The 20,265-nt window shown below is 33.2% G+C and overlaps 1 protein-coding gene across 7 annotated transcripts in view; it reads left to right on the top strand.

Annotated features, from left to right (window-relative positions):
• The window catches only part of PCDH15 (protocadherin related 15), a gene marked incomplete at both ends in the record, with an annotated part of 708,164 nt that overhangs the window by 403,601 nt on the left and 284,298 nt on the right, over nt 1-20,265 (top strand). For 5 of the 7 annotated variants that reach the window (XM_082854334.1, XM_082854333.1, XM_082854332.1 and 2 more), the window contains one exon: nt 11,623-11,829. In XM_082854334.1, the coding sequence (XP_082710460.1) occupies nt 11,623-11,829 (207 nt within the window). Of the gene's footprint in view, nt 1-11,622; nt 11,830-17,016; nt 17,038-20,265 lie in introns of all 7 variants that reach the window. The other 2 variants (XM_082854330.1, XM_082854331.1) reach the window with 1 other exon arrangement.

Below are 20,265 nucleotides of genomic sequence, written 5' to 3'. Positions count from 1 at the left end.
TAAGAAAAAAAAAAAAAAAACAGAGCTGATGTTGTCCAGCCATAGGAAGAAAGACAAATTCTATAAATGACATACTTTCATAATTCTGGAAATATTCTAGCCATATATGCCTCTCTCTGTTCTTATGGATTCCCATTGAAGGAATAAAATACACATATCTCACATCTTAGTTCAGCAGTTAAGTGAAAAGTAAGCTCACTTCCTCTGCCCAATAGCAAGATCTATAAGGTAAGGAAGTTTAAGTCCATTAAGAGTGAAAGTCCTTTGAATGTTTTAGAGAAAATTATCCCACAGAAATTTCAGGTATTAGTTCTTATCAGTAATGAAACAACAATCCCTCCATTGATGTCTTAATGAATAATGCACTTTTAGAAATCCACTGACATATTTGATACGTTTGCTAGATGTTCATCTTTTAATTTTACGTTCTATTTTTTTCAGTTTAGTAGATTGTCACATAAAACATTATGTTTGTTTCTTCAAAAAGAACACTGTATCCTTTTGTTTACTCCTGCTTGTTTACATTTCTAAAACTTCTAAGTACTAGGCTAAATTAATTGACTATTATGACAATTATAGAAATTAATACAAGGAAAGAATATATGGTGTCCTCTTTTCTCATGTTGTTATTCATCCTGCTAGGTTAGTTAGAACAGAAATAGAATACAGCAGTTGAATATAGTGGCTGTCCAAATGTGTAAGATGACAAAAGACACACAGAAGTGGTATTTTACTTGGCCTCTTCCCTTCTTCACAAGGTGACCTGCAACTGCTTGGAAGAAGGGAAGCAATTTATCCATTCTCATCACAGTCCCTTGATTTTGGCAAGGCCCTCTTGTCTGCAAAGGTCATTGTAAGAGTACAACAGCAAGTCTAAATATTGTAGAATGTTCACGTGAAAGACACTCTGAGCGGACCTTGCCATATCTCCCCACTACACACCCCTTCATACACAGAAACTACCTTAACCCTCCTACATGAATGTTCTCAAGTAACCTTTCTTCATAGGCTTCTTGGTTGTTGCATAGAAAATGAAATTAAAAGGGTATATCTAAAGACTTGAAAGCTAAACAGGTCTTTCCACTAGTTTTTTCTCAAGAACAGACTAGTACATAGGAAAAACTCCCATTCTCATTACCTTCCAGGCTCTGAAAAATAACCCACTTAGAGACAGACTTTTTTTGTATACTGATGATTTTTTGAAATTCAAATATTCCAGGATGGACTATTCCAGTCAACCAGTTCACAAAGGCACCTTAGGAGAGAGCTTTCTCCTAGTGGAGAGGATACTCTGTGGGAATGGAATCAGAATCCAGCATAGACATTTGCTGGATGAGGCAGTGAAGGTCAGGGCAAAATAAGGGGAATACAACATGAATTAGAAGCACTCCAGAAAAAAGTTACTACACCATCACGATCATAATTTTGTCTCTGGCTCACCGTGCTATTTATAGCCAAGATGATTCTCATGTTCAAACCACCAGACAAATAGTGTGATATATCTGTGCTTGGCAGGAGTTTTCTGAATCTGTGGTCTCTCCGGGAGCAACTGGGTTTTTCTTCTTTAAATCATTCAAAATTGCCTTAGTCATTCTAGTGTCAGTTTATATCTCAAGCTTTAAGCACAGAGAAAGATTTTTATTATTGAAAAATATACAGAAGCTCCAAAGTTGCGGTACGCGGGCCTCTCACCACTGTGGCCTCTCCCACTGCGGAGCACAGGCTCGGGACGCGCAGGCTCAGCGGCCATGGCTCACGGGACCAGCCGCTCCGCGGCATGTGGGATCCTCCCGGACCGGGGCACGAACCCGTGTTCCCTGTATCGGCAGGTGTACTCTCAACCACTGCACCACCAGGGAAGTCCGGTGGGCATATTCTTACATCAAATGAAGATAGAATGTACTTTAAAAATATTTTCTAGATGGGAAGTGTGTCAATATTATTTTGTTGTCATATTATAAACCCCTTTGGGAGTGCATTGGTTATAGTCTGTCTAGTAAAGATATCTTTTCTTTTTTGTCAAACCGAAAATGTTTTTATTTCCAAACAGAAATGCACTCTTTCGCTATGCTTATGGCATTACAAACAAATCAGTTGTATAAGATACAAAACAATTCTTTGTGTTTTATCTGATAAATTATTTTATGGTTTTGCAAGTTCTTAAATATTTTTAGTAATTGTCATAAATAGGCTTTTGTCAGACTATGTATTCTTTAATTTTTAGAGTAGTAAAGTTTAAATAAATGAAGTTTCTGTAGGTTTTAAAGCAATATAATAGTATAACAAGGGTCTAGAAGCAATAGAATGCACTTATTTTAATTATTAATTAGTCGGCAATATTAATATGATCTTTGATCCAGGGAACACAGGCTTACCACAGCCATCTCTCCCTAAGACATTCCAAAAGAAAAATGTGTGTACAAAGAAGGGAAATGTAACCTTTTACAGTCACTGGGGCTTCAACCCCCAGCCCTTGTAGAGTTTAGTGAGCTGAACAGGATCCTGTGGAGAACTCCCGTATATAAGTGAGGTTCCTCCACTTTTACTTCCGACTCTCAGGTCCAAACTGAAATTTGAGACTTTACTTAAAGACTGAAAACAGTAACAGCTTGCATAAGAGGCTAGAGAAGAATTGACCTAAGGTGTTCCACCTTGGCTTTTTTTGAGTGTAACAGCTGCCTACAAACATGTGTGAGAGGAGTCAAAATGCTAGACAGCAATTGATCCAAAGGGCTATTGATTGGACATGTTAGGATCATGTGATGTGCTTGTTTTTGAAAGGAAGATTTTAGGGCTCTATGCACTGAATCAAGATGCCCATGTGATTTTCAGGGAACTTAAATTTGAGATATAGCCATATTTTAAAATCACTTGGGAACTTGGTAAGGCAGTATAAAATTAAAATAGTAATTAAAGAAACAGACAAATAAGTAAATAAATACATGTCAGAGGTCCTGATTGAGCCTACAGTTGTAGAAGTTTCCATAAAGATTAAATGAAGATTTTCCCTGTAGTACTTTTGCATCAGACACCAGAACTTTCGGTCTTATTTTCATTGGGGTATGGTGAAATGTGAGATATAATTTATAGGTCCACATACACAAATGAATATCCCTAGATCTTATAGATCTTAAAACCCTAACTTAGTCAACTAACCTAGTCAAAAACCTTACCAGTGTTCCCAGGTGGAGAACTGGATGGAAGGTTTTGTCAATATTCCCACTTCTTAGGTTTTCTTAAAAAACATGGAAGACTGTTATTTGAGAGCAACATTATCAGAAATATGTACATACATATGTGTGTGTGTGCATAGAATAATCCATAATTAAATTTCAATTAATTAAGAACAGTGAAATGTCAAGAAGATTTGATCTTGACCTATGAACAGTAGCAGACTGAATTTATTATGTGCAGAATATTCACATTTGTATACATGCAATCCTTTGTTATGCTACAATCATAAAACATTTTTAGTGGCACTCAGCCTGCCCATTTGATAGTAGTATTATACGTAGCATCAATTACCAGAAGCTAGCTAAGTCTGCTACATGACACCAGTGTTTTTTTGGATATACAGTATTGTCATGGAGGCTTACTGGTCATCTTTGCTAACCAGTAAGACTACAAAGAAAGATTTTCCAGAAATTCGAGTGTGGACATAGCTCAAGCATGAAGTAGCCAGACCCAGAAGGGTGTCTTTCAAAGTACTCACATTATAACCACCCAAGGAGTTTGATAAAAAGGGAAATTTCTTATCCCTGTCCAAGATATATGAATCAGAATCTTTGTGGGGAGCATGTGGGAATATGCTTTATAATAGGCTTTCCTGCTGAGTCTTATGTAAACTAAAGTTTGAGAACCACTGCCCTATCTGGTGGCCATAATTTTTGAAAGTTACCTGTCATTTACTACTGGTATATAGAGAAATGGCTTTGCCATTTGTTTTCCTTCCCTCCTCCTTTCATCCACACTTTGTTCCTTGTTTCTCTTCTCCCCTCCCCTTGCCTCCCCCCATCCCCCTTCCTTCCTAAGGTATCCGATGTTTGTGAAAATTGGTCAAACAGGTCCTAAGAACTAGAGATTAAAGACTATAGTTTAATAGGAGAGACAGGCAAGAAAACTGGCAAATAAAAAAGTATGTTAATGCACTATAAGAGTGTACTCAGTCAGAACCTTGCTAAAGTAATCAATTTGCCTCAGTCTGACAAGAAAATGTGTCTAAGTCATACGCTAAGTGAAAAACAAAGCAAATCAGAGCAAACATCTCTTTGTTTAAACCACTGCCCATTTTAAAAACCTCCCCGTATCTAAAAATATATATCAGCTTATTTATGTATGTATTATATGTAAATGTTGATAAATTCTGGAAGACTGTAGATCACCTATTCACAGCCCTCATTCCTATTAACAGGGAACCACAATTGGTGAGTGAGGAGGATAGGTTGTGGCCCTTTATATATCTTTATATGACTGGCAGGAATGCATATCAATACCAATTATCTGTAGGTAAGCTTGCTTAGATATGAAAAACCTTTAAAATGCACAAATAAAGATGGCGTTCACATAACTTAAGGTGTTCATGTTATACATTCACAAAAATTTATTTCTGCTTCATTTTAATGTCCAAAACAACCCCTCCGTAAATATCTATAAAATGGGGATTAAAATCATGGCACATTCATTTTATTTGTAGAAAATATTTATGTAAAGCAAAGATATACATAGCCTATTGAAATTGAAAATACACAAAATTCACAACAAACCTATTTTTGAATTCTTCCATATATCAGGAACTGATCAAACATTTAGCAATGTACGAAACAGACAAATTTACAGTGTTTACCCTCTCATAGAATTTAAAGGTCTGGTGAAGAATGATTCTCAGACATTTGTTGCAATAAAGGGTTAGGTTTACAGATGCATAGAGAAAGGACATTTTTTTTTTACATACAATATAATTCCATTTTTATTTTTAAATATTATAAATATAGGAAAAATGCAAAATTATCAGAATTATCAAGACTAAAGTGTGGTTTTACCTTTTTAATTGCAACGTTTAATTTACACTTTAAAATAAAACTACAATTAATTAGATTAACATAAGACTTGTTTTTTTCTTCTAAAGTTTGCTGACATGAAATATTTCTTGGAGTATAAAATCCATTGATTATATATTATCAAATGAGAAGATGGAAACACAAATTATTAATTTTTAAAAAACTTTTAAATTCTTTCCCCATCTATCACTCCAAGCAGGAGATTTTCTTTAAACTATTTTTAATAACAGTAATACAACTAACAGTTATTGAGTAAGACATTTTCTTGCAAGGCATTTTTTGTAAGTATTTTGAATATATTGTATCACACAGTTGAATGTATTTGAATTGAATTTGAATGTATTGTTATCACACAATCAAGATGTCTTGTAAATTGTCATTTACTGTGATTAAGGGAGGGTAAGGGACTTAACAGGTATTGTGAAGTTGGTTAGATATAGACTGGGAGACAAATACCACTCTGCTAAGCCACCTTTTCATTACAGCATCATTTGCTTTTGCAGTAGTGTGTGACTTTCTTACCAAAAGAACATTTATTCATTCAGTACTTATTGACAGACTATTCAATGTTAGCTACTACAATAAGCCTGGAAAGTCAACATTAACAGAATAGTCACACATCCGTGATATCTTGAAAGTTATATTCTAGTGGAATAATTCTGACAATAAATTACAAGTATAATAAACAAATTTTGAAATATTTTATCTGTTAAGTGCTATAAAAAAAGCAAATTACATTGTGAATTCCAGTGCTGGGGATATAATTTAAATGAGGTGGTCAGTGTAGGCCATGTGGAAAAAGATATGTAATTCATGTGGACATTTGTGGGAATAACATCTGAGGTAGAGGGAACAGCCAATGCAAAGGTTCTGAGGTAAGAATATGCCTGATTTTTAGTGGAACAGCATATAGTATGGTCAGAGCATATTTAGTGAGAAGGAGAATATGATAAAAGCAGTAAGAGGTCAGATCCTGTAGACTTGAGTCAAATTGGAAATCACTGAGAGGTTTTAATGAAAGAAGTGACTTGATCTGACTAATATTTAACAAAATCACTGAGCTGCACATAAAAGAATGGGCTACTGGCAAGGGTAGAAGCTGATGGAGAAGTTTAAGTGTTTAAGTTTAAGTGTTAAGTGTTAAGTGTTAAGTTTAAGTTAAGTTAAGTGTTAAGTTTAAGTGTTAAGTGTTAAGTTTAAGTGTTAAGTTTAAGTTAAGTTAAGTTTAAGGTTAAGTTAAGTTAAGTTAAGTTAAGTTAAGTTAAGTTAAGTTAAGTTGTTAAGTTTAAGTGTTAAGTGTTAAGTTTAAGTGTTAAGTTTAAGTTAAGTTAAGTTTAAGGTGGCAGATGATAGTGGGTTGGCCCCTACCAGAGTGGTAATAGTGGAGGAGGTGAGAAGTAGTTAGATCCTGTATATATTTTGAAGTTATAGTCAATAAAATTTCCTCATAGATTAGATGTGAAGTGTGAAAAGAACCAAGGAGTAAAGATGACTCCAAGATTCTTGGCCTGGGCAACTGGAAGAATGGAGCTGCTGTTAAAGTGGGAAAGACTGTTTGTGGAATAGGTTTGTGAGGTGGGAGATGAGAATTTCATTTTTTCAGAGGCTACATTTGAAATGTTTATTAGATATCAGGTATCTAATAAACATATTATTTAATAGTTATTTTAAAATAATTATTACTGTAGTTACCTAATAACTATAATAATTAGATAATAACTATCTTTATAGTTATTAATTAAGCAGAGTTATTACATATACAGTTTTATATAGATTCTGGACTTTTAGAGCTCCAAGCTGGAGATAGAAATTGGGAGTCATTATGTTACTGGCATTTAAAAAAAATTTTTATTGGAGTATAGTTGTTTTACAATGTTGTGTTAGTTTCTGCTGTACAGCAAAGTGAATCAGTTATGCATATACATATATCCCCTCTTTTTTAGATTTCCTTCCCATTTAGGTCACCATAGAGCATTGAGTAGAGTTCCCTGTGCTCTACAGTAGGTTCTCATTAGTTATCTATTTTATACATAGTAGTGTATATATGTCAATTCTAATCTCCCAATTCATCCCACCCCCTCCCATCCCCCCTTGGTATCCATAACTTTGTTCTCTTTAAATACAAGTTCATCTGTACCATTTTTCCAGATTCCACATATAAGTGATATTATACAATATTTGTTTTTCTATTTCTGACTTCACTCTGTATGACAATCTCTAGGTCTATCTACATCTCTGCAAATGGCACTATTTCATTCCTTTTTATGGCTGAGTAATATTCCATTGTATATATGTACCACATCTTCATTGTGCGTTCCTCCGTTGATGGACACTTAGGTTGCTTCCATGTCCTGGCTATTGTCAGTAGTGCTGCAATGAACACTGTGGTGCATATATCTTTTTGAATTATGTTTTTCTTCAGGTATATGCCCAGGAGTGGGATTGCTGGGTCATATGGTAGTTCTATTTTTAGTTTTTTGAGGAACCTCCATACTGTTCTCCATAGTGGCTGTACCAATTTATATTCCCACCAACAGTGTAGGAGGATTCCCTTTTCTCCACATCATCTCCAGCGTTTATTGTTTGCAGATTTTTTAATGATGGCCATTCTGACCAGTGTGAGATGATACCTCACTGTAGTTTTGATTTGCATTTCTCTAATAATTACTGATGTTGAGCATATTTTCATGCATTTGTTGGCCATCTGTATGTCTTTTTTGGAGAAATGTCTATTTAGGGTTAGTTACTGAGATTTTTAAAACCATGAGATTAGACTAGATTAGCAAGGAAGTGAGTAAGAGGAAGAGAAGATGACTAAGACCTGACTCCAGGGCCACCCCAATTTTAAGTTGGAGAAGAAAGGAGAAACCAGAAAATGAGAATGAGAAGAAATGGATAGTAGTATTGGAAGAAAACCAAGAGAGAGTGTTGTCTTGAAAGACTAGTGAATAATGTTTTAAATGCTGAAGGTAGGTTAAGTAAGATATGGATTAAAAATAAATATTGCGTTTAGCATTGTAGGAATTACTGGTAATTTTGACAAGAACAGCTGTATTTGAGTGGTGGGGCAAAAGCCTAACTGAAGTGGCCTTAGGAAAAATTGGAAAGAATGAGTGTAGACAAAAGCAAACACAAAAATGTAAAAAGTGGGCACTATAGATGCATAATAAATAATTCCTGACTTTCCAGGAAAAAAGTTATTTATTTCTTCTTTCCTAGAATGTATTTAAATGTCTTGATAATCTTTCCTATTTTCTTTCTTCCCCCTAAATTGTATCTACTTCAAAGGGTTCATACTAGAGATCATGGAATTTATTACATTGCTTGCCACAAGCCAGTAGGACAAAAGTTAGTCTGTATTCTCCGTCCTCTGGTTCAAGGAGCTAAGAGGTTATCAATATTTGCTTGCCTTAATATTGAAAATGGAGTAGCTTGTTTCTTTTAATGTCTTGCTCTCCGAAGTAACTAAATAGTATATTTTGTATACTTCTCCCATTTTGGCTTTAGTTTTACTTTGGTCTCATTACTGAAAATGGGACTCATGCCCAGAAATTCTCCAAGCAAAACCTGGCTTTTAAATATAATGTTTAATTTGTAACTACAGACTTTGTAGATATAAATAAGGTTGTCTTATGGGATTAGATGATTTTTTAAATACTACCTTGTTTCACTTGACCTGCTTTTTTATGCTTCTCATCTCATTTACTAGCAACTACAGGGGAACAGAATAAGTAAGACTTCTGAGAATTCCTATTTATATTATACAGAAGAGAGGATTGGATGATAGTTTCGTGTATGAACCTTCTAAAGAGAAAAGCATGATAATTTGTTTTAAGTGACATATTTTATCTCTAATTCAATCTGGATTATCTACTTTACTAATTTTCTTTCCTGCCACTAATTTTTCCCATCAATCTTAAATTTGGATGTTCATTTGCATTCTGTAAATTAGAGAATCATGTGGTGAATTTCCCTGTATAGGCTCTCGTAAATCAGGAGACCTGAGTCTGGGGCCCTACTCTGTCTGTGACTTACATATGGTATGGCCTTAAACATAAAACTGACGTTTTTATTTTTGCATAAACACAGAAGTATATGTTTTCATATTTAGAGGGGCAAAATAGCATAGAGATTAAGAATGTGAACTTTGGGGACAGATACGTGGTTAGCACATACAGAACACCCCAAAGAGGACGAAATATGTAGTAGCAATCCAAAAATATTACTCATATTAACAACAAACTAATGTTAGAGAAATAATAGACAGAGCCTTTACATGTTATTTTTAAAGATATGGGCAAATCAACTGTTTCCATAGATCTAATTTGAGTTTTCTTTCTCTTTTTGTTGGATCACTTTGTCTCCATCATGCAAATAATACATGTTTTTCTGGCTTCCCAACTTGCAGTAAAAATTAACAACATATGAGCTGAATGTAAAATAAAAGCTTCTTTCATTGTTACACAATTTGCTTTTTGTTTTCCTCTCACCATCCATAAATTGTGTGTGTTTATTGGAGGAAGGGGACAAATGATAAAATCTGTGACTTTTCATAGCATTATTAGTATGTCCAGGACATAACATAATGACTTTCAGAACAGTTAGATACAAAATAAAGGGAGAGAGAAAAAGTCCTGTTCAAAATGACTAGCATGTGTGAACTGTTCCTGATTCAATTAGATCCAGGTCATTGGGCTGGAGCCCGTAATGGACCAATTAGTTTCCTACAGTGAAAGATGATGTTTTCTAGTCATGGACTGTACCTCTTCCCCTGGTCAACTGTGTCCAGAAAGCCTGCTGTATGTCACAGAGGGGACTCCTAGAAGAACATCCATGTCTCAGCACGAATTAATCGCAACCACTGGATACAGAAACAGCTTATCCATGCTGATGGTCAGGAGCACATATGGTTATGAGTGAAGGATACAAAGTTACAGAAAAGGCTACACATTATTCCAGGACTGTTGTCTTTAATGCAGAGCAGGGGCTCATAAACATTTTGTACCATTAACCACTCTAGCAATCTGTTCTCAGATGAAAATTTAAATGCATAAAATAAACTATATAACATTATAAAGGAAATCTAATATATTGAAATAGTTATCAAAATATTTAAAAAACAAAGATAAGTAGTTTTTTTCTAAACAATGCTTTATATAATATTATTTAACAATGGGTTTATTAATTACCATAATTTCAATGTAGTAATTAGCATACATTATATTTCAAAAATTTTTTTAGTATTACTAATAACATGAAGTGACTTTTCTTGGTGCAAACTCACTGGTTCTGCCAAACATTACTGTGATTTGTCACATACCCTCTCAATTGATAGAAAAAAAACCTAAATTGATAGAAAAAAACTAAATTGATAGGAAAAAAACTAAATTACTAAGTTACTAAATTACTAAAAATTACAACTAGAAAGAAGTGAACAATTATCTTCCAGAAGCCCAATAATGAACAATCAGAGATATCTATCTGAACTGCTTATAAACCTTCATGGCCAAATGTCACCGCTTCATGTAGGAAAGCACTACAGGATTTAAAATAAAATATTTAACTTTTAGTTGATTTCAAAATACAACTATTGCAGCAATGGGGGAACATATCAATTAAAAAATGACAGATTTTGAATCTATTTACATATATATACTATTAATTATGTTAATGATTTATTCTAAAGTTTGGAAGAGATTTTCTAGAAATCAGTTGTGATAAAATCTTCCCTTAAATAAAAGTTTTGGATTGCTACACAATAAGATGCATTTTTTAAAAAACAAAGTCAAGAGTTGGTGTTAAGGGTTGGTGTTCACCCATTCATAGCATGACCATGTGGAGATTTCCTAAGAAAATTTATTGGAAATATAAATTGTCATCAAATTTTTAAACTGAATAGGAGGAAAAAAACAAGAAAATAAACATACTCCTAATACAGGAATATTAATTTTACTTGAATAACATATTTATGGTTAAATAATGTTTACATTTCTATTTCTACTAAAAATAATTTATTGAAATTTTCTCTGTCCCATATAAGAGTCTTCAGAGGACTTTTTGTGGGCAACAAATGTAGCTTTAATCTATTAATTGTATGTAGAATTATGAGTTATTTGGGGATTTAATTACTAACGTGGAACAAGAAGATGTGGAAGAGGCAAAAATAAACACAATGCATTATTTGAGTTATGAATATTTGTCTCTGTTTTTTATTTAAATATTTTATCAGTAACTCACTCAAATATCTTCCCTTCTCAGTTTTCTATCTAAATGTATTTAAGTGCTGTTATTTTTTCTAATAATATGCTATGACAGATACAAAAGTTTATTGCAATGATTTTTTTTTTCTTGAAATATACACTGGGTTTGAGGACAGGAAAGCAAAAATTGATGAAGCCTCTCTAGACTTTTATTTCCTCATGTTTTCTAAGGGTCCTTTACTTTAAAGTAGTTCTTTCTGTAATGATACCAGATTAAAAGAGAATTCCGATATATAGTATGAAAAATAGCACCCCGAAAGGATTCCATAACATACAATGTTTTAATCTTTTATATTCTTTTTTAGGCTGAACAGGACAATGGTCATCCTCTTCCTGCTTTTGCCAGTCTGCATATTGAAATACTGGATGTAAACAATCAGAGCCCGTATTTCACAATGCCCAGTTATCAAGGCTATATTCTGGAATCTGCCCCAGTGGGAGCAACTATTTCTGACAGTATGAATTTGACCAGCCCTCTAAGAATTGTAGTTCTGGACAAGGATGTAGAAGATGTAAGTTAAATATAATTTTTGCTCTTATTTTGCTAACACATCTCTTGTTATATTTATGCCAGTGGGAGATATTACAAAGACATGGTTGCATGAGCTATAGAATAGAGAAAAAAGTCAGTATAAATGAAAGTCTTAGGGTTGTAATTTAATTCCATATCAAGGTTATTATAAAAAAGTAAATTTGAATTTAGCAACTGTTCTTTTTCAGTTTACAGATATTCAGTATAAGGAAGAAAATGTTTCACTTGCAGTTTGCTAAAGTACGAGGGCAGTCTTCTTAATTAACATTGGCTTTAAACTATGTAATACTAATAGGAAAAAATAATGGCATTACACAATAAGTATAAAAATCATGAAGGTAACTCTGAAGTGTGATTTGGGGGACTTTTCTGACATTATGTTATTAAAGAAAACACATTTTGGGGCAGCTGACCCGCTCACACTTTTGCCAATGGCTATGTTGATGCTAACACTCTTCCACTCCACACATCACTGTCCTCTGTTTTTATGGTACTGACACTCACTAAAGGAGTGGGAAATTGTCCAGATTGGGCAGATCAGAGTATTTTACCTCCTTAGCTAGAGTGATTGCTCCAAAGAGTGGACAGAAAATTTTTACCAGTCCAGTCAAAGTCCTCCCAGGAATTGAACGGAAAACAAAATTGGAGCTGGAGGACTTTGGCATCATGTATTAAAGAAGTGGAAATGAATCTGAAGCCATTGTAACCAAGTTTGCTGACATCATAGAGAAGGCCCATTGTCATTGGGAGAGAATGAAGCCTGACAGAGACATACAGAGAGGAGTCCTACCGAGTCCCAATTTTTTAGGCTGGAATATCCCCAAATCTATATGAATCCCTAAAGATTTTCCTTTTAGTCTCTGACCTAGCACAGAGACTAGATATTTCCCCAAATATCTTTTTTTGTTTTAACATACGTTAAGTCTGATTTCTGTCACTTGCAACTTACAAAGTCCTGACCCAGAAATGTCTCCCATTTCGATAGCATCTGATAAAACTTTGTGATCGTGGAAATACTCTGTAGCTATTCTGTCTAGCACAGTAGCCACTAAGCCTGTGTGGCTATGGAGCACTTGAAATGTAATTAGACTGAAAACATAATTTTAACATTTTGTTTAATTTGAATTATTTTAAATGTGAATAGTCACATGTTGCTAATTAGACAGCACAGCTCTAGAACATCCCCCAAAATTTCATTACATGGGATTTTGTCATCAGTTTAGTAAATTACAAGGACACTTCCAGATTTTTTTTTTTTCTTTCTGGAAAAAGTTTGTAACCCTTAGCAGAGGCTGTGATAACTCTTGTGTGCACTCCACTTCTCACCAGGTATTTTATTTTACTCTTTATATCTTTCTCTGCTTTCTTTTTTTTTTCCTCATCCTACCTTTTTTGCCCTTCTTAGTCTCTCCCATTTTCTTTCATCATGTGTTTTAACAACAGCTAATTCACACTGAGTTCTTAATACCTTCCAGATAATATAGTAAATGCTTTATCTTGCATTAATTCCCTTAAATTTCACAGCAAACATAATAGATGCAATTTTACATATTGCAGAAAGGGAAATTTAAATGCAATTTAAGTGCCTTAAATTTGAAGCAATTTTAAATGCCTTACTCTGATCACAGAATTAGTAAATGGTAGAGTTAGACCTTGAGCCAAGGTCTAATGGAATGATTTTAATCACTAGTCTAGATAGCCCCTTTCTATTTTATACAGTCTGACTGTAGTCTGACTATGATAACAGCTGTTAATGCTATAGACTTTCTTCCTAGAAAAGTGCGTATACATACACAATTTCACATTCCACATCACAGAGTGTTTAGGGATTTCCTGAAGTTTAATGTGTTTCATGAGTCACAGGTCATTTAGTGAATACTCACTAGAAAACTCACAGAACCACATTAAGAAGTTTTATCCTGGCTAAGCTAATATATTTTGTAGGCCCAGTTATGTCCCACAAATTTTGGTGTGGATTTTATTTCATGTTTTTAATTTAAATGCATAATCATATTTTAAGCAGTGACTAGTCAGTTTGGAAATTTCTAATAGTTTAAGTCACATCTTCATGAACACAGTGGTTGGCACAAGCTAAATCCTAAAAAAAATATGTAGTTTTAGTTTTTCCACAATGGCAAAATTTATGTATTTGTACTTCTTGGTACATTTATATTGTTTAGTGGTTGCCTACTAAGCCCTATGTTTGCTTGCATACATTCTTACTTTTCTGGATTGTCATTCACTTTAAAATTACAAACGTTAAAATTGCATTCTAAGGGACTTTGTAAAGGATAGTGGGACTTCAAGATATTACTGACTTAGGGTGGAGAGAGCTTCTGGGTCTGAAACCTTTGGAAAACACTACTTAGAATTCTGCTCTTGAAGATTTACAATTCAGTTAGCCTATTAAATACTCTGAATGTTTCCAAGGGATGGGACGGCACATTGTGGTTCTTAAGAGTTTGTGCTTTGGAGTTAGATAGACCTGGGCTTGACTGTTGGTTCTACCCTGTGATAGCTGTATAACACTGTGAGCCTTATATTTACCAGTTGCAGCCTTTTGTTCAAATGCCAGTGACCCAAAAAGATATATGGTAGCAGTCACTGCCACCTTGGCCTGCTCCTTCGCTTGGGGCTGGTGGGGATGGGAAGGGAGAGAAAATTTCCCTTAGATAAAGCCATGTGCATGGAGAGTGCCATAATTACTATGTTTTATAGAAATGTCAAGTGATTAAACAATGTCTATCTGGCCATTTGTTTATTATTTAGGCCCATCCTCTTTCTAAAATCATCTGCAGTGAGTGATGGTCATTAGGTGCCTAGAAACTGAACAAGTATATCTAATCCCTAGTGACAAATTTTTCTAAAATATCATCTACAACTTCGATATATTTATACTTTAAATAAGTCCACAGAATGTTAAACATCATTTAATCCAACTTCCTATACTATGTGAAATGTTATATTAAAATCCATTCTTCAGGAGTTGATGTTACACTTCATTGTGCCACTCAAGCTTGAAACCTAGGAGTCATCCTTGATTTTTTTTTTACTCAAGACAATTAAGAAATCTTTAAATTCTTCCTGTTTTGTCCTCTGAATATTTCTTGACTCTCTTTTTCTCTCTCCACTCTTACAACCCATTTGTCTTTTATTAAAATTGCCTCCTAATCTTCTTGCTCCCATTTTTTTTTCTTACTCAAAACCATCTTTCACTCAGCCACTAGAATGATTTATTCAAAGCTCAAATCTTACTATATCACACTTCTACCTAGTATACTCTCATGACTTGCTGCAGAAGAAATTTCAAGCCTATGTGCATGGTTTTCTGCTACTTGATACCTGAACATTTCTGCAGCCTCATTTTCTGAAAATTTCTGCTTCACCTATTACATTTAGCAACTACTTGTGGTTTCATGCGTTACAACAAACTACTGCTTATCTAATTACCTTTGTTTGTTACATTTTCTTTTCTGAAATCTTTCATTTTCCATTACATGAACTGGCTTGAAGAACATGCTCAGTGTTTGGAATTCAGCTCAGGCACACCCTCATTTAAGAATCTTTTCTAGATTATGCATTCTCTCAGTTGAGTTGCATGTCTCTTTTTGGTGAATTTCTCTAAAGTTATATTTACATCATTGTGTGTGTCTTTCTCCCTCATTGAATTTAAATCGAGGATAGGTCCTAGATCTTAATAACTTTTGTATCATGAAGATCTAATACAGTTCCCAGAACTTAGTATGTTCTAGTAATTGTTAATAAACTAATAAGTTCAGACACAAGTAAAGGAATGAGAATATCTGGCATATGTATCAACAGTTCTAACGGTATTGAATTAACTGTTTCACAATATGGCCCATTCCATGGTGGGACAACTAACTACTAGAAAGCTTTTCATCACATTGAGTTGAAACGAGCATTCTTGTAACTCAACCATTATTCTTTATATCTTCCATTTGCCAGTATACAGAATAAATCTTTAGATTAGTCATTGATGTGTTTGAAGATGAATTTATGTCCTTCTGAATCATATTTTTTTTCCAGGCCAAGTGCTCTTCACTTCTCAAAAGTAAAATATGTTCATTGCTAGGTTATTTTAGGATCTGTATTAACAAAAGAAAACTTAAAGGCCCTTTTAGTTTGCAGGCAAGAATTTTATTACATGGTAAATTCTAGTAGTTTTTGAATGTCAGAATTAGTGAAATTAATCAGCATAAGGGTACAGGATTTAAGATTAAGGGCAAAGACACATCACCTCATACAGGTATTACCAATAGAAACAGAGATAAAGCATCAGGCATGAAAGAAGTAGTCATTCCAGGAGTTGGTTTTCTTGAGCACAGCTAAGCCACAGGGCAGATGCCAAGAAGGGGACAGACTTGGATCTGTTTATCCAAAAATGAAGTTGTTTTCTTCCTTCAATTCAGTAGAAAGTAAGGCAAAGTTTTAGGAACTAGTAGCAGAGATCGGTGATTTGTGGTGTTATTAGCAGTTTAGATTTTGAGTCAGAAGGAATATTAAGGGTCACAGTAAACTGAAAAAGAAAGTAGACAAAAATATTTGTACTAATGTTCCTTCCTATAGATATCAATATATATTTATACATGCATATGTAATATATATATGAATCATATTTATAATTTTTTTCAACCATTCTTACTTCAGTTTCATAATAGTCCAGAATATACATAGAGCAGGTAATGCAAAAGAGGCATGTCTGAAACCACCAGGTTTTCAGCGGCAGTTGCTTATTGAATTCTAGTTATAAAAAAATAACGGGGAATAATAATCAACAGGTTATGCATTTGGCTTGCAGAAAGGCAATGATCCACTTATAATTCCAAGTCAGTTTGCATCCCTATATAGTGTTTTGTTTCAAAATAAAGGTATCCTTGAAATTTAATACAGTACACTTATAAAGGTATAATGTACTTATATGCTTTATAAATATTGTTATACTATCATATATATGTTATGATGTTTCAAAATACTAAGAAAAAAATACACCTTCGAAAAAGTTGTTAGTTTAAATAAACTGGAAAAGGTTTTTGTTTATTTGTTTTGTGGTTCATTGTTTTTTTTCTAGTGTACATTTGTATGCCATATATATATTTGTGGTCATTTATATTTACATTTTTTAATTTAATGTTTAATTTTCATATAGGTTCCACCTGGTGGAGTTCCTGTAGGTACTAGGTCTTAATTTTGTGTTTGCTCTTTTGTTAATTGCTGTGGTTCATTTTCTTGTTCTTTTTCCTTTCTACAAAAAAAAAAAAAAGGCAATTACTTCATTATCACTTATAAAGACCTAAAACTATTAAAATATATATGTAATTTAAATTTATTACATGATATTATTGGTTATAGTAGTATGAAATTGTGGAGAATCCAAACTGCATGTGAACTTAAACAAAGATTATTTAATTATTAATTTTTTTAGCTCATGGAGCATTAATAATTCATTATTGCATTCTTTTAGAAAAATTCTAATCTTAGAGTCGAACCCTTTTAAACAAGGTACTTCAGAGAACTACTGTCAACTAATTCAAATTGGCAGATGAGATTAAATTTTTTGTTATTTTCTTGTTATGCTTTGTAATTTATATGTATGTGCATAAGTATGCATATGTATGTGCACATATACATTTCTGTGTTGTATGTGCATATATATGAGGATGCATATAATCTTGTGTGTGTATGTATGTGTGATGTCATCTTTTGAGTCTCATTGGAAACCCATAGTTGGTTTTAAATCCAATAGACTGTCATGTTTGAACATATTTATTCTATATGATGAGATTTTAAAATTTTACATTCATATGTTTACCTTTGTGTTTGTATATGTGTTTACTTTTGCATTCACTATATTTGTGCTGTGAATAAATATCAGAGTTTGTTTTATACTCCCAGAAAATAATACACAAATTAACAAAGTAATATATTGTGCTTTTGGTATATGCTGAATGTATACTTTAGAGTAAAATAATATTTCTTTATGTTGGGGAAAAAGATTGTTATATTAATCAGGCTTCTGTGTATATTTTGATTTAGAAAACTAATATTTAATTTAAATAAATTTATAGACCCAAGGACTACATAAAATATACTGTCCCTATCAGAATAATAAGCCAGAGCATTATCTTCCATTTACACTCATAGTACACCACACCTGAAACTAGTATTATCCTTACAAATGAATCTAAGGTATTAAACTTTGAGTGATAACCGGCTGAACATTTCCAAATCTGCCTTCTTAAATTCTTATACTTAAATACCCAGACATTTACCAATAGCATCTATGCATGCTATATACATATATAAATTTTAGAAGGTTATTATTTTAAATATTAATAAACTTCAAAAGTTATATTTTAATCAGAAATTAACTGTGCAAAGCAGATTGGAATAAGCTGTAAGATGCCATGTACAATACTAACATTATGCATTCTGTTATTTTTTTTACATAAAACAGCCTGCAGTTCTGGGAAATGTTATTTTAGTTCCTAGCTAGTTTTTATAAAAGGACTTGAAATGGAGACAATTAAATTATCAAAAGGACTTTAGTGTTTCTGGTTATCAAATATGAGAGAGCCTGTTTATGAAGTCCTGGTGTGTATATCATCTTCGAATGGGAGTTGCTTGGCAATGGAAATCCTGTCGCTTTCATAAATTTGTGAAATAGTGTGGTTTGTGATACAGTCATACCACAGTCACATATACATACATTGGTTTACAACCCAACATTCATTACAGTATTGCACTATCTCAGTACCTGACATTAAAAAAATGCTTAAAACGTGGTGAGTATATGAATGAATATATCTAACAAATTTACTAACAGAAGCTACAGTTGAAAGGAAGAAGAGAAATTGAGAGAGGATTAGTCATAAAGGAAGTAGAGAATGACTGAAGGATTTGAACAAAAGGAAAGAAGTAAATATTTGGCAAGCAAATCACATAGCAAAACTTGCTCAGCTTGGATTACTCGTAGTGTAATATGAGGAAAAGAAGCTGTGTTTGTTGGCACCATTGTTGGTATGTTCAGAGAACAGAAAAAAAATATGAATTTAAAAGCCTAGTGACTTTACTTTGATAGGTAAAATCAAGGGTAAACACTAAAAAGGCAGACACTCATATTTATTTAGTTTTTTTTAATTAATTGAAACTGTATGCTAACATTTGTGATCATTTAAAAATAATAATTGAATTAGATTACAATTGGCTCTAAAGTATAACAAAAGAAGAATCCCAAAAATGTGGTTTAAAAATATGTTTTAATGTGTATTTTATAAATTACTTTTTAAAAGAATTTAACTTTTTATTAACTAACCTATTTGATTAACCAAAATACCCCACTTCCTAGCCATGCTGAGAAACTGGGGTCATGGCACTGAAATGAAAACAGCTGAATGCCCATTGGAAAATATCAGTGAGAAGCCTCTTGATTTTTTTACAACTCTTAACAACTTTGATTATTTTATAAGTGGACCAACAGATATTATTATCTATAGTATTAATTTTTTTAGTGTTCCGAGATAAATGTAGCACATTGACCTTGTATCAAAATCATGGGCAAGGAAGCTGCCATGATATAGCTAAATATTATCTCCTAATAAGATACTGCAAATACGGAACTTGTGTCAGGTTCAAATGAAACCATTCATTCCAAGGTTATTTGAAGTATACACATATTGAAACTTTAGGGAGATGTAAAGTATCTTGTGGATCAAATCATGCCAACCTTTTAATATAGTAGCGTGCATTTCAACTTTCTCACTTCTACATAGAAATTTTTAAAATATGAGTTCTAATTTTTTTTTTCTTTTTAATCGACAATGTGTTTAACAATTCCTGGCTCTCTACTCCGCCCTCAGCCTTTGATATCAGACTTAGAAATCTGTGATATTAACTCACATTTCACACCATAATATTTTAAAAGTTGCCATAATCTGTAAAACACCTTACCTCGCTGTATCATCCCTGTATCTATTTTTTCACAGCCTTCCTGGTAGTCCACTCTCTCTCAACATTCCCATTTTATTTGCTGCACCTTCCTTGCTATTCCACTATGCAGATGCCAATCCAAGCCTACCCATTTTATGTCTTTGTTCTTTCTCTGAATTGTAGAGATTAATACCTTGTCTTTCAGAGATGGCAATAAGATTGTGAAGGATTTCCAAGGCCTAGTTAATTACCTGTGTTTTGAACTTTTGCAGTCACTTCCTTTTTATGTATATATCATTTTTTTCTAAACCCTTTTTTCAGACACGTGTCAATTCATATATTTTGAATCTAATCATCTGAAATATTTTAATTAAAATAAATATTAAATTTCCCCTTGGAGAATCTTTACATTAAAATAAGAAAGAGCAAGCACATTATTTATAGGTAATGAATTATATACATAACCAAT

The sequence above is a fragment of the Leucopleurus acutus genome (assembly GCF_964270905.1).
Source record: "Leucopleurus acutus genome assembly, chromosome: 14".
NCBI lineage: Eukaryota > Metazoa > Chordata > Mammalia > Artiodactyla > Delphinidae > Leucopleurus > Leucopleurus acutus.
This window is presented reverse-complemented; position numbering and strand designations above follow the sequence as displayed.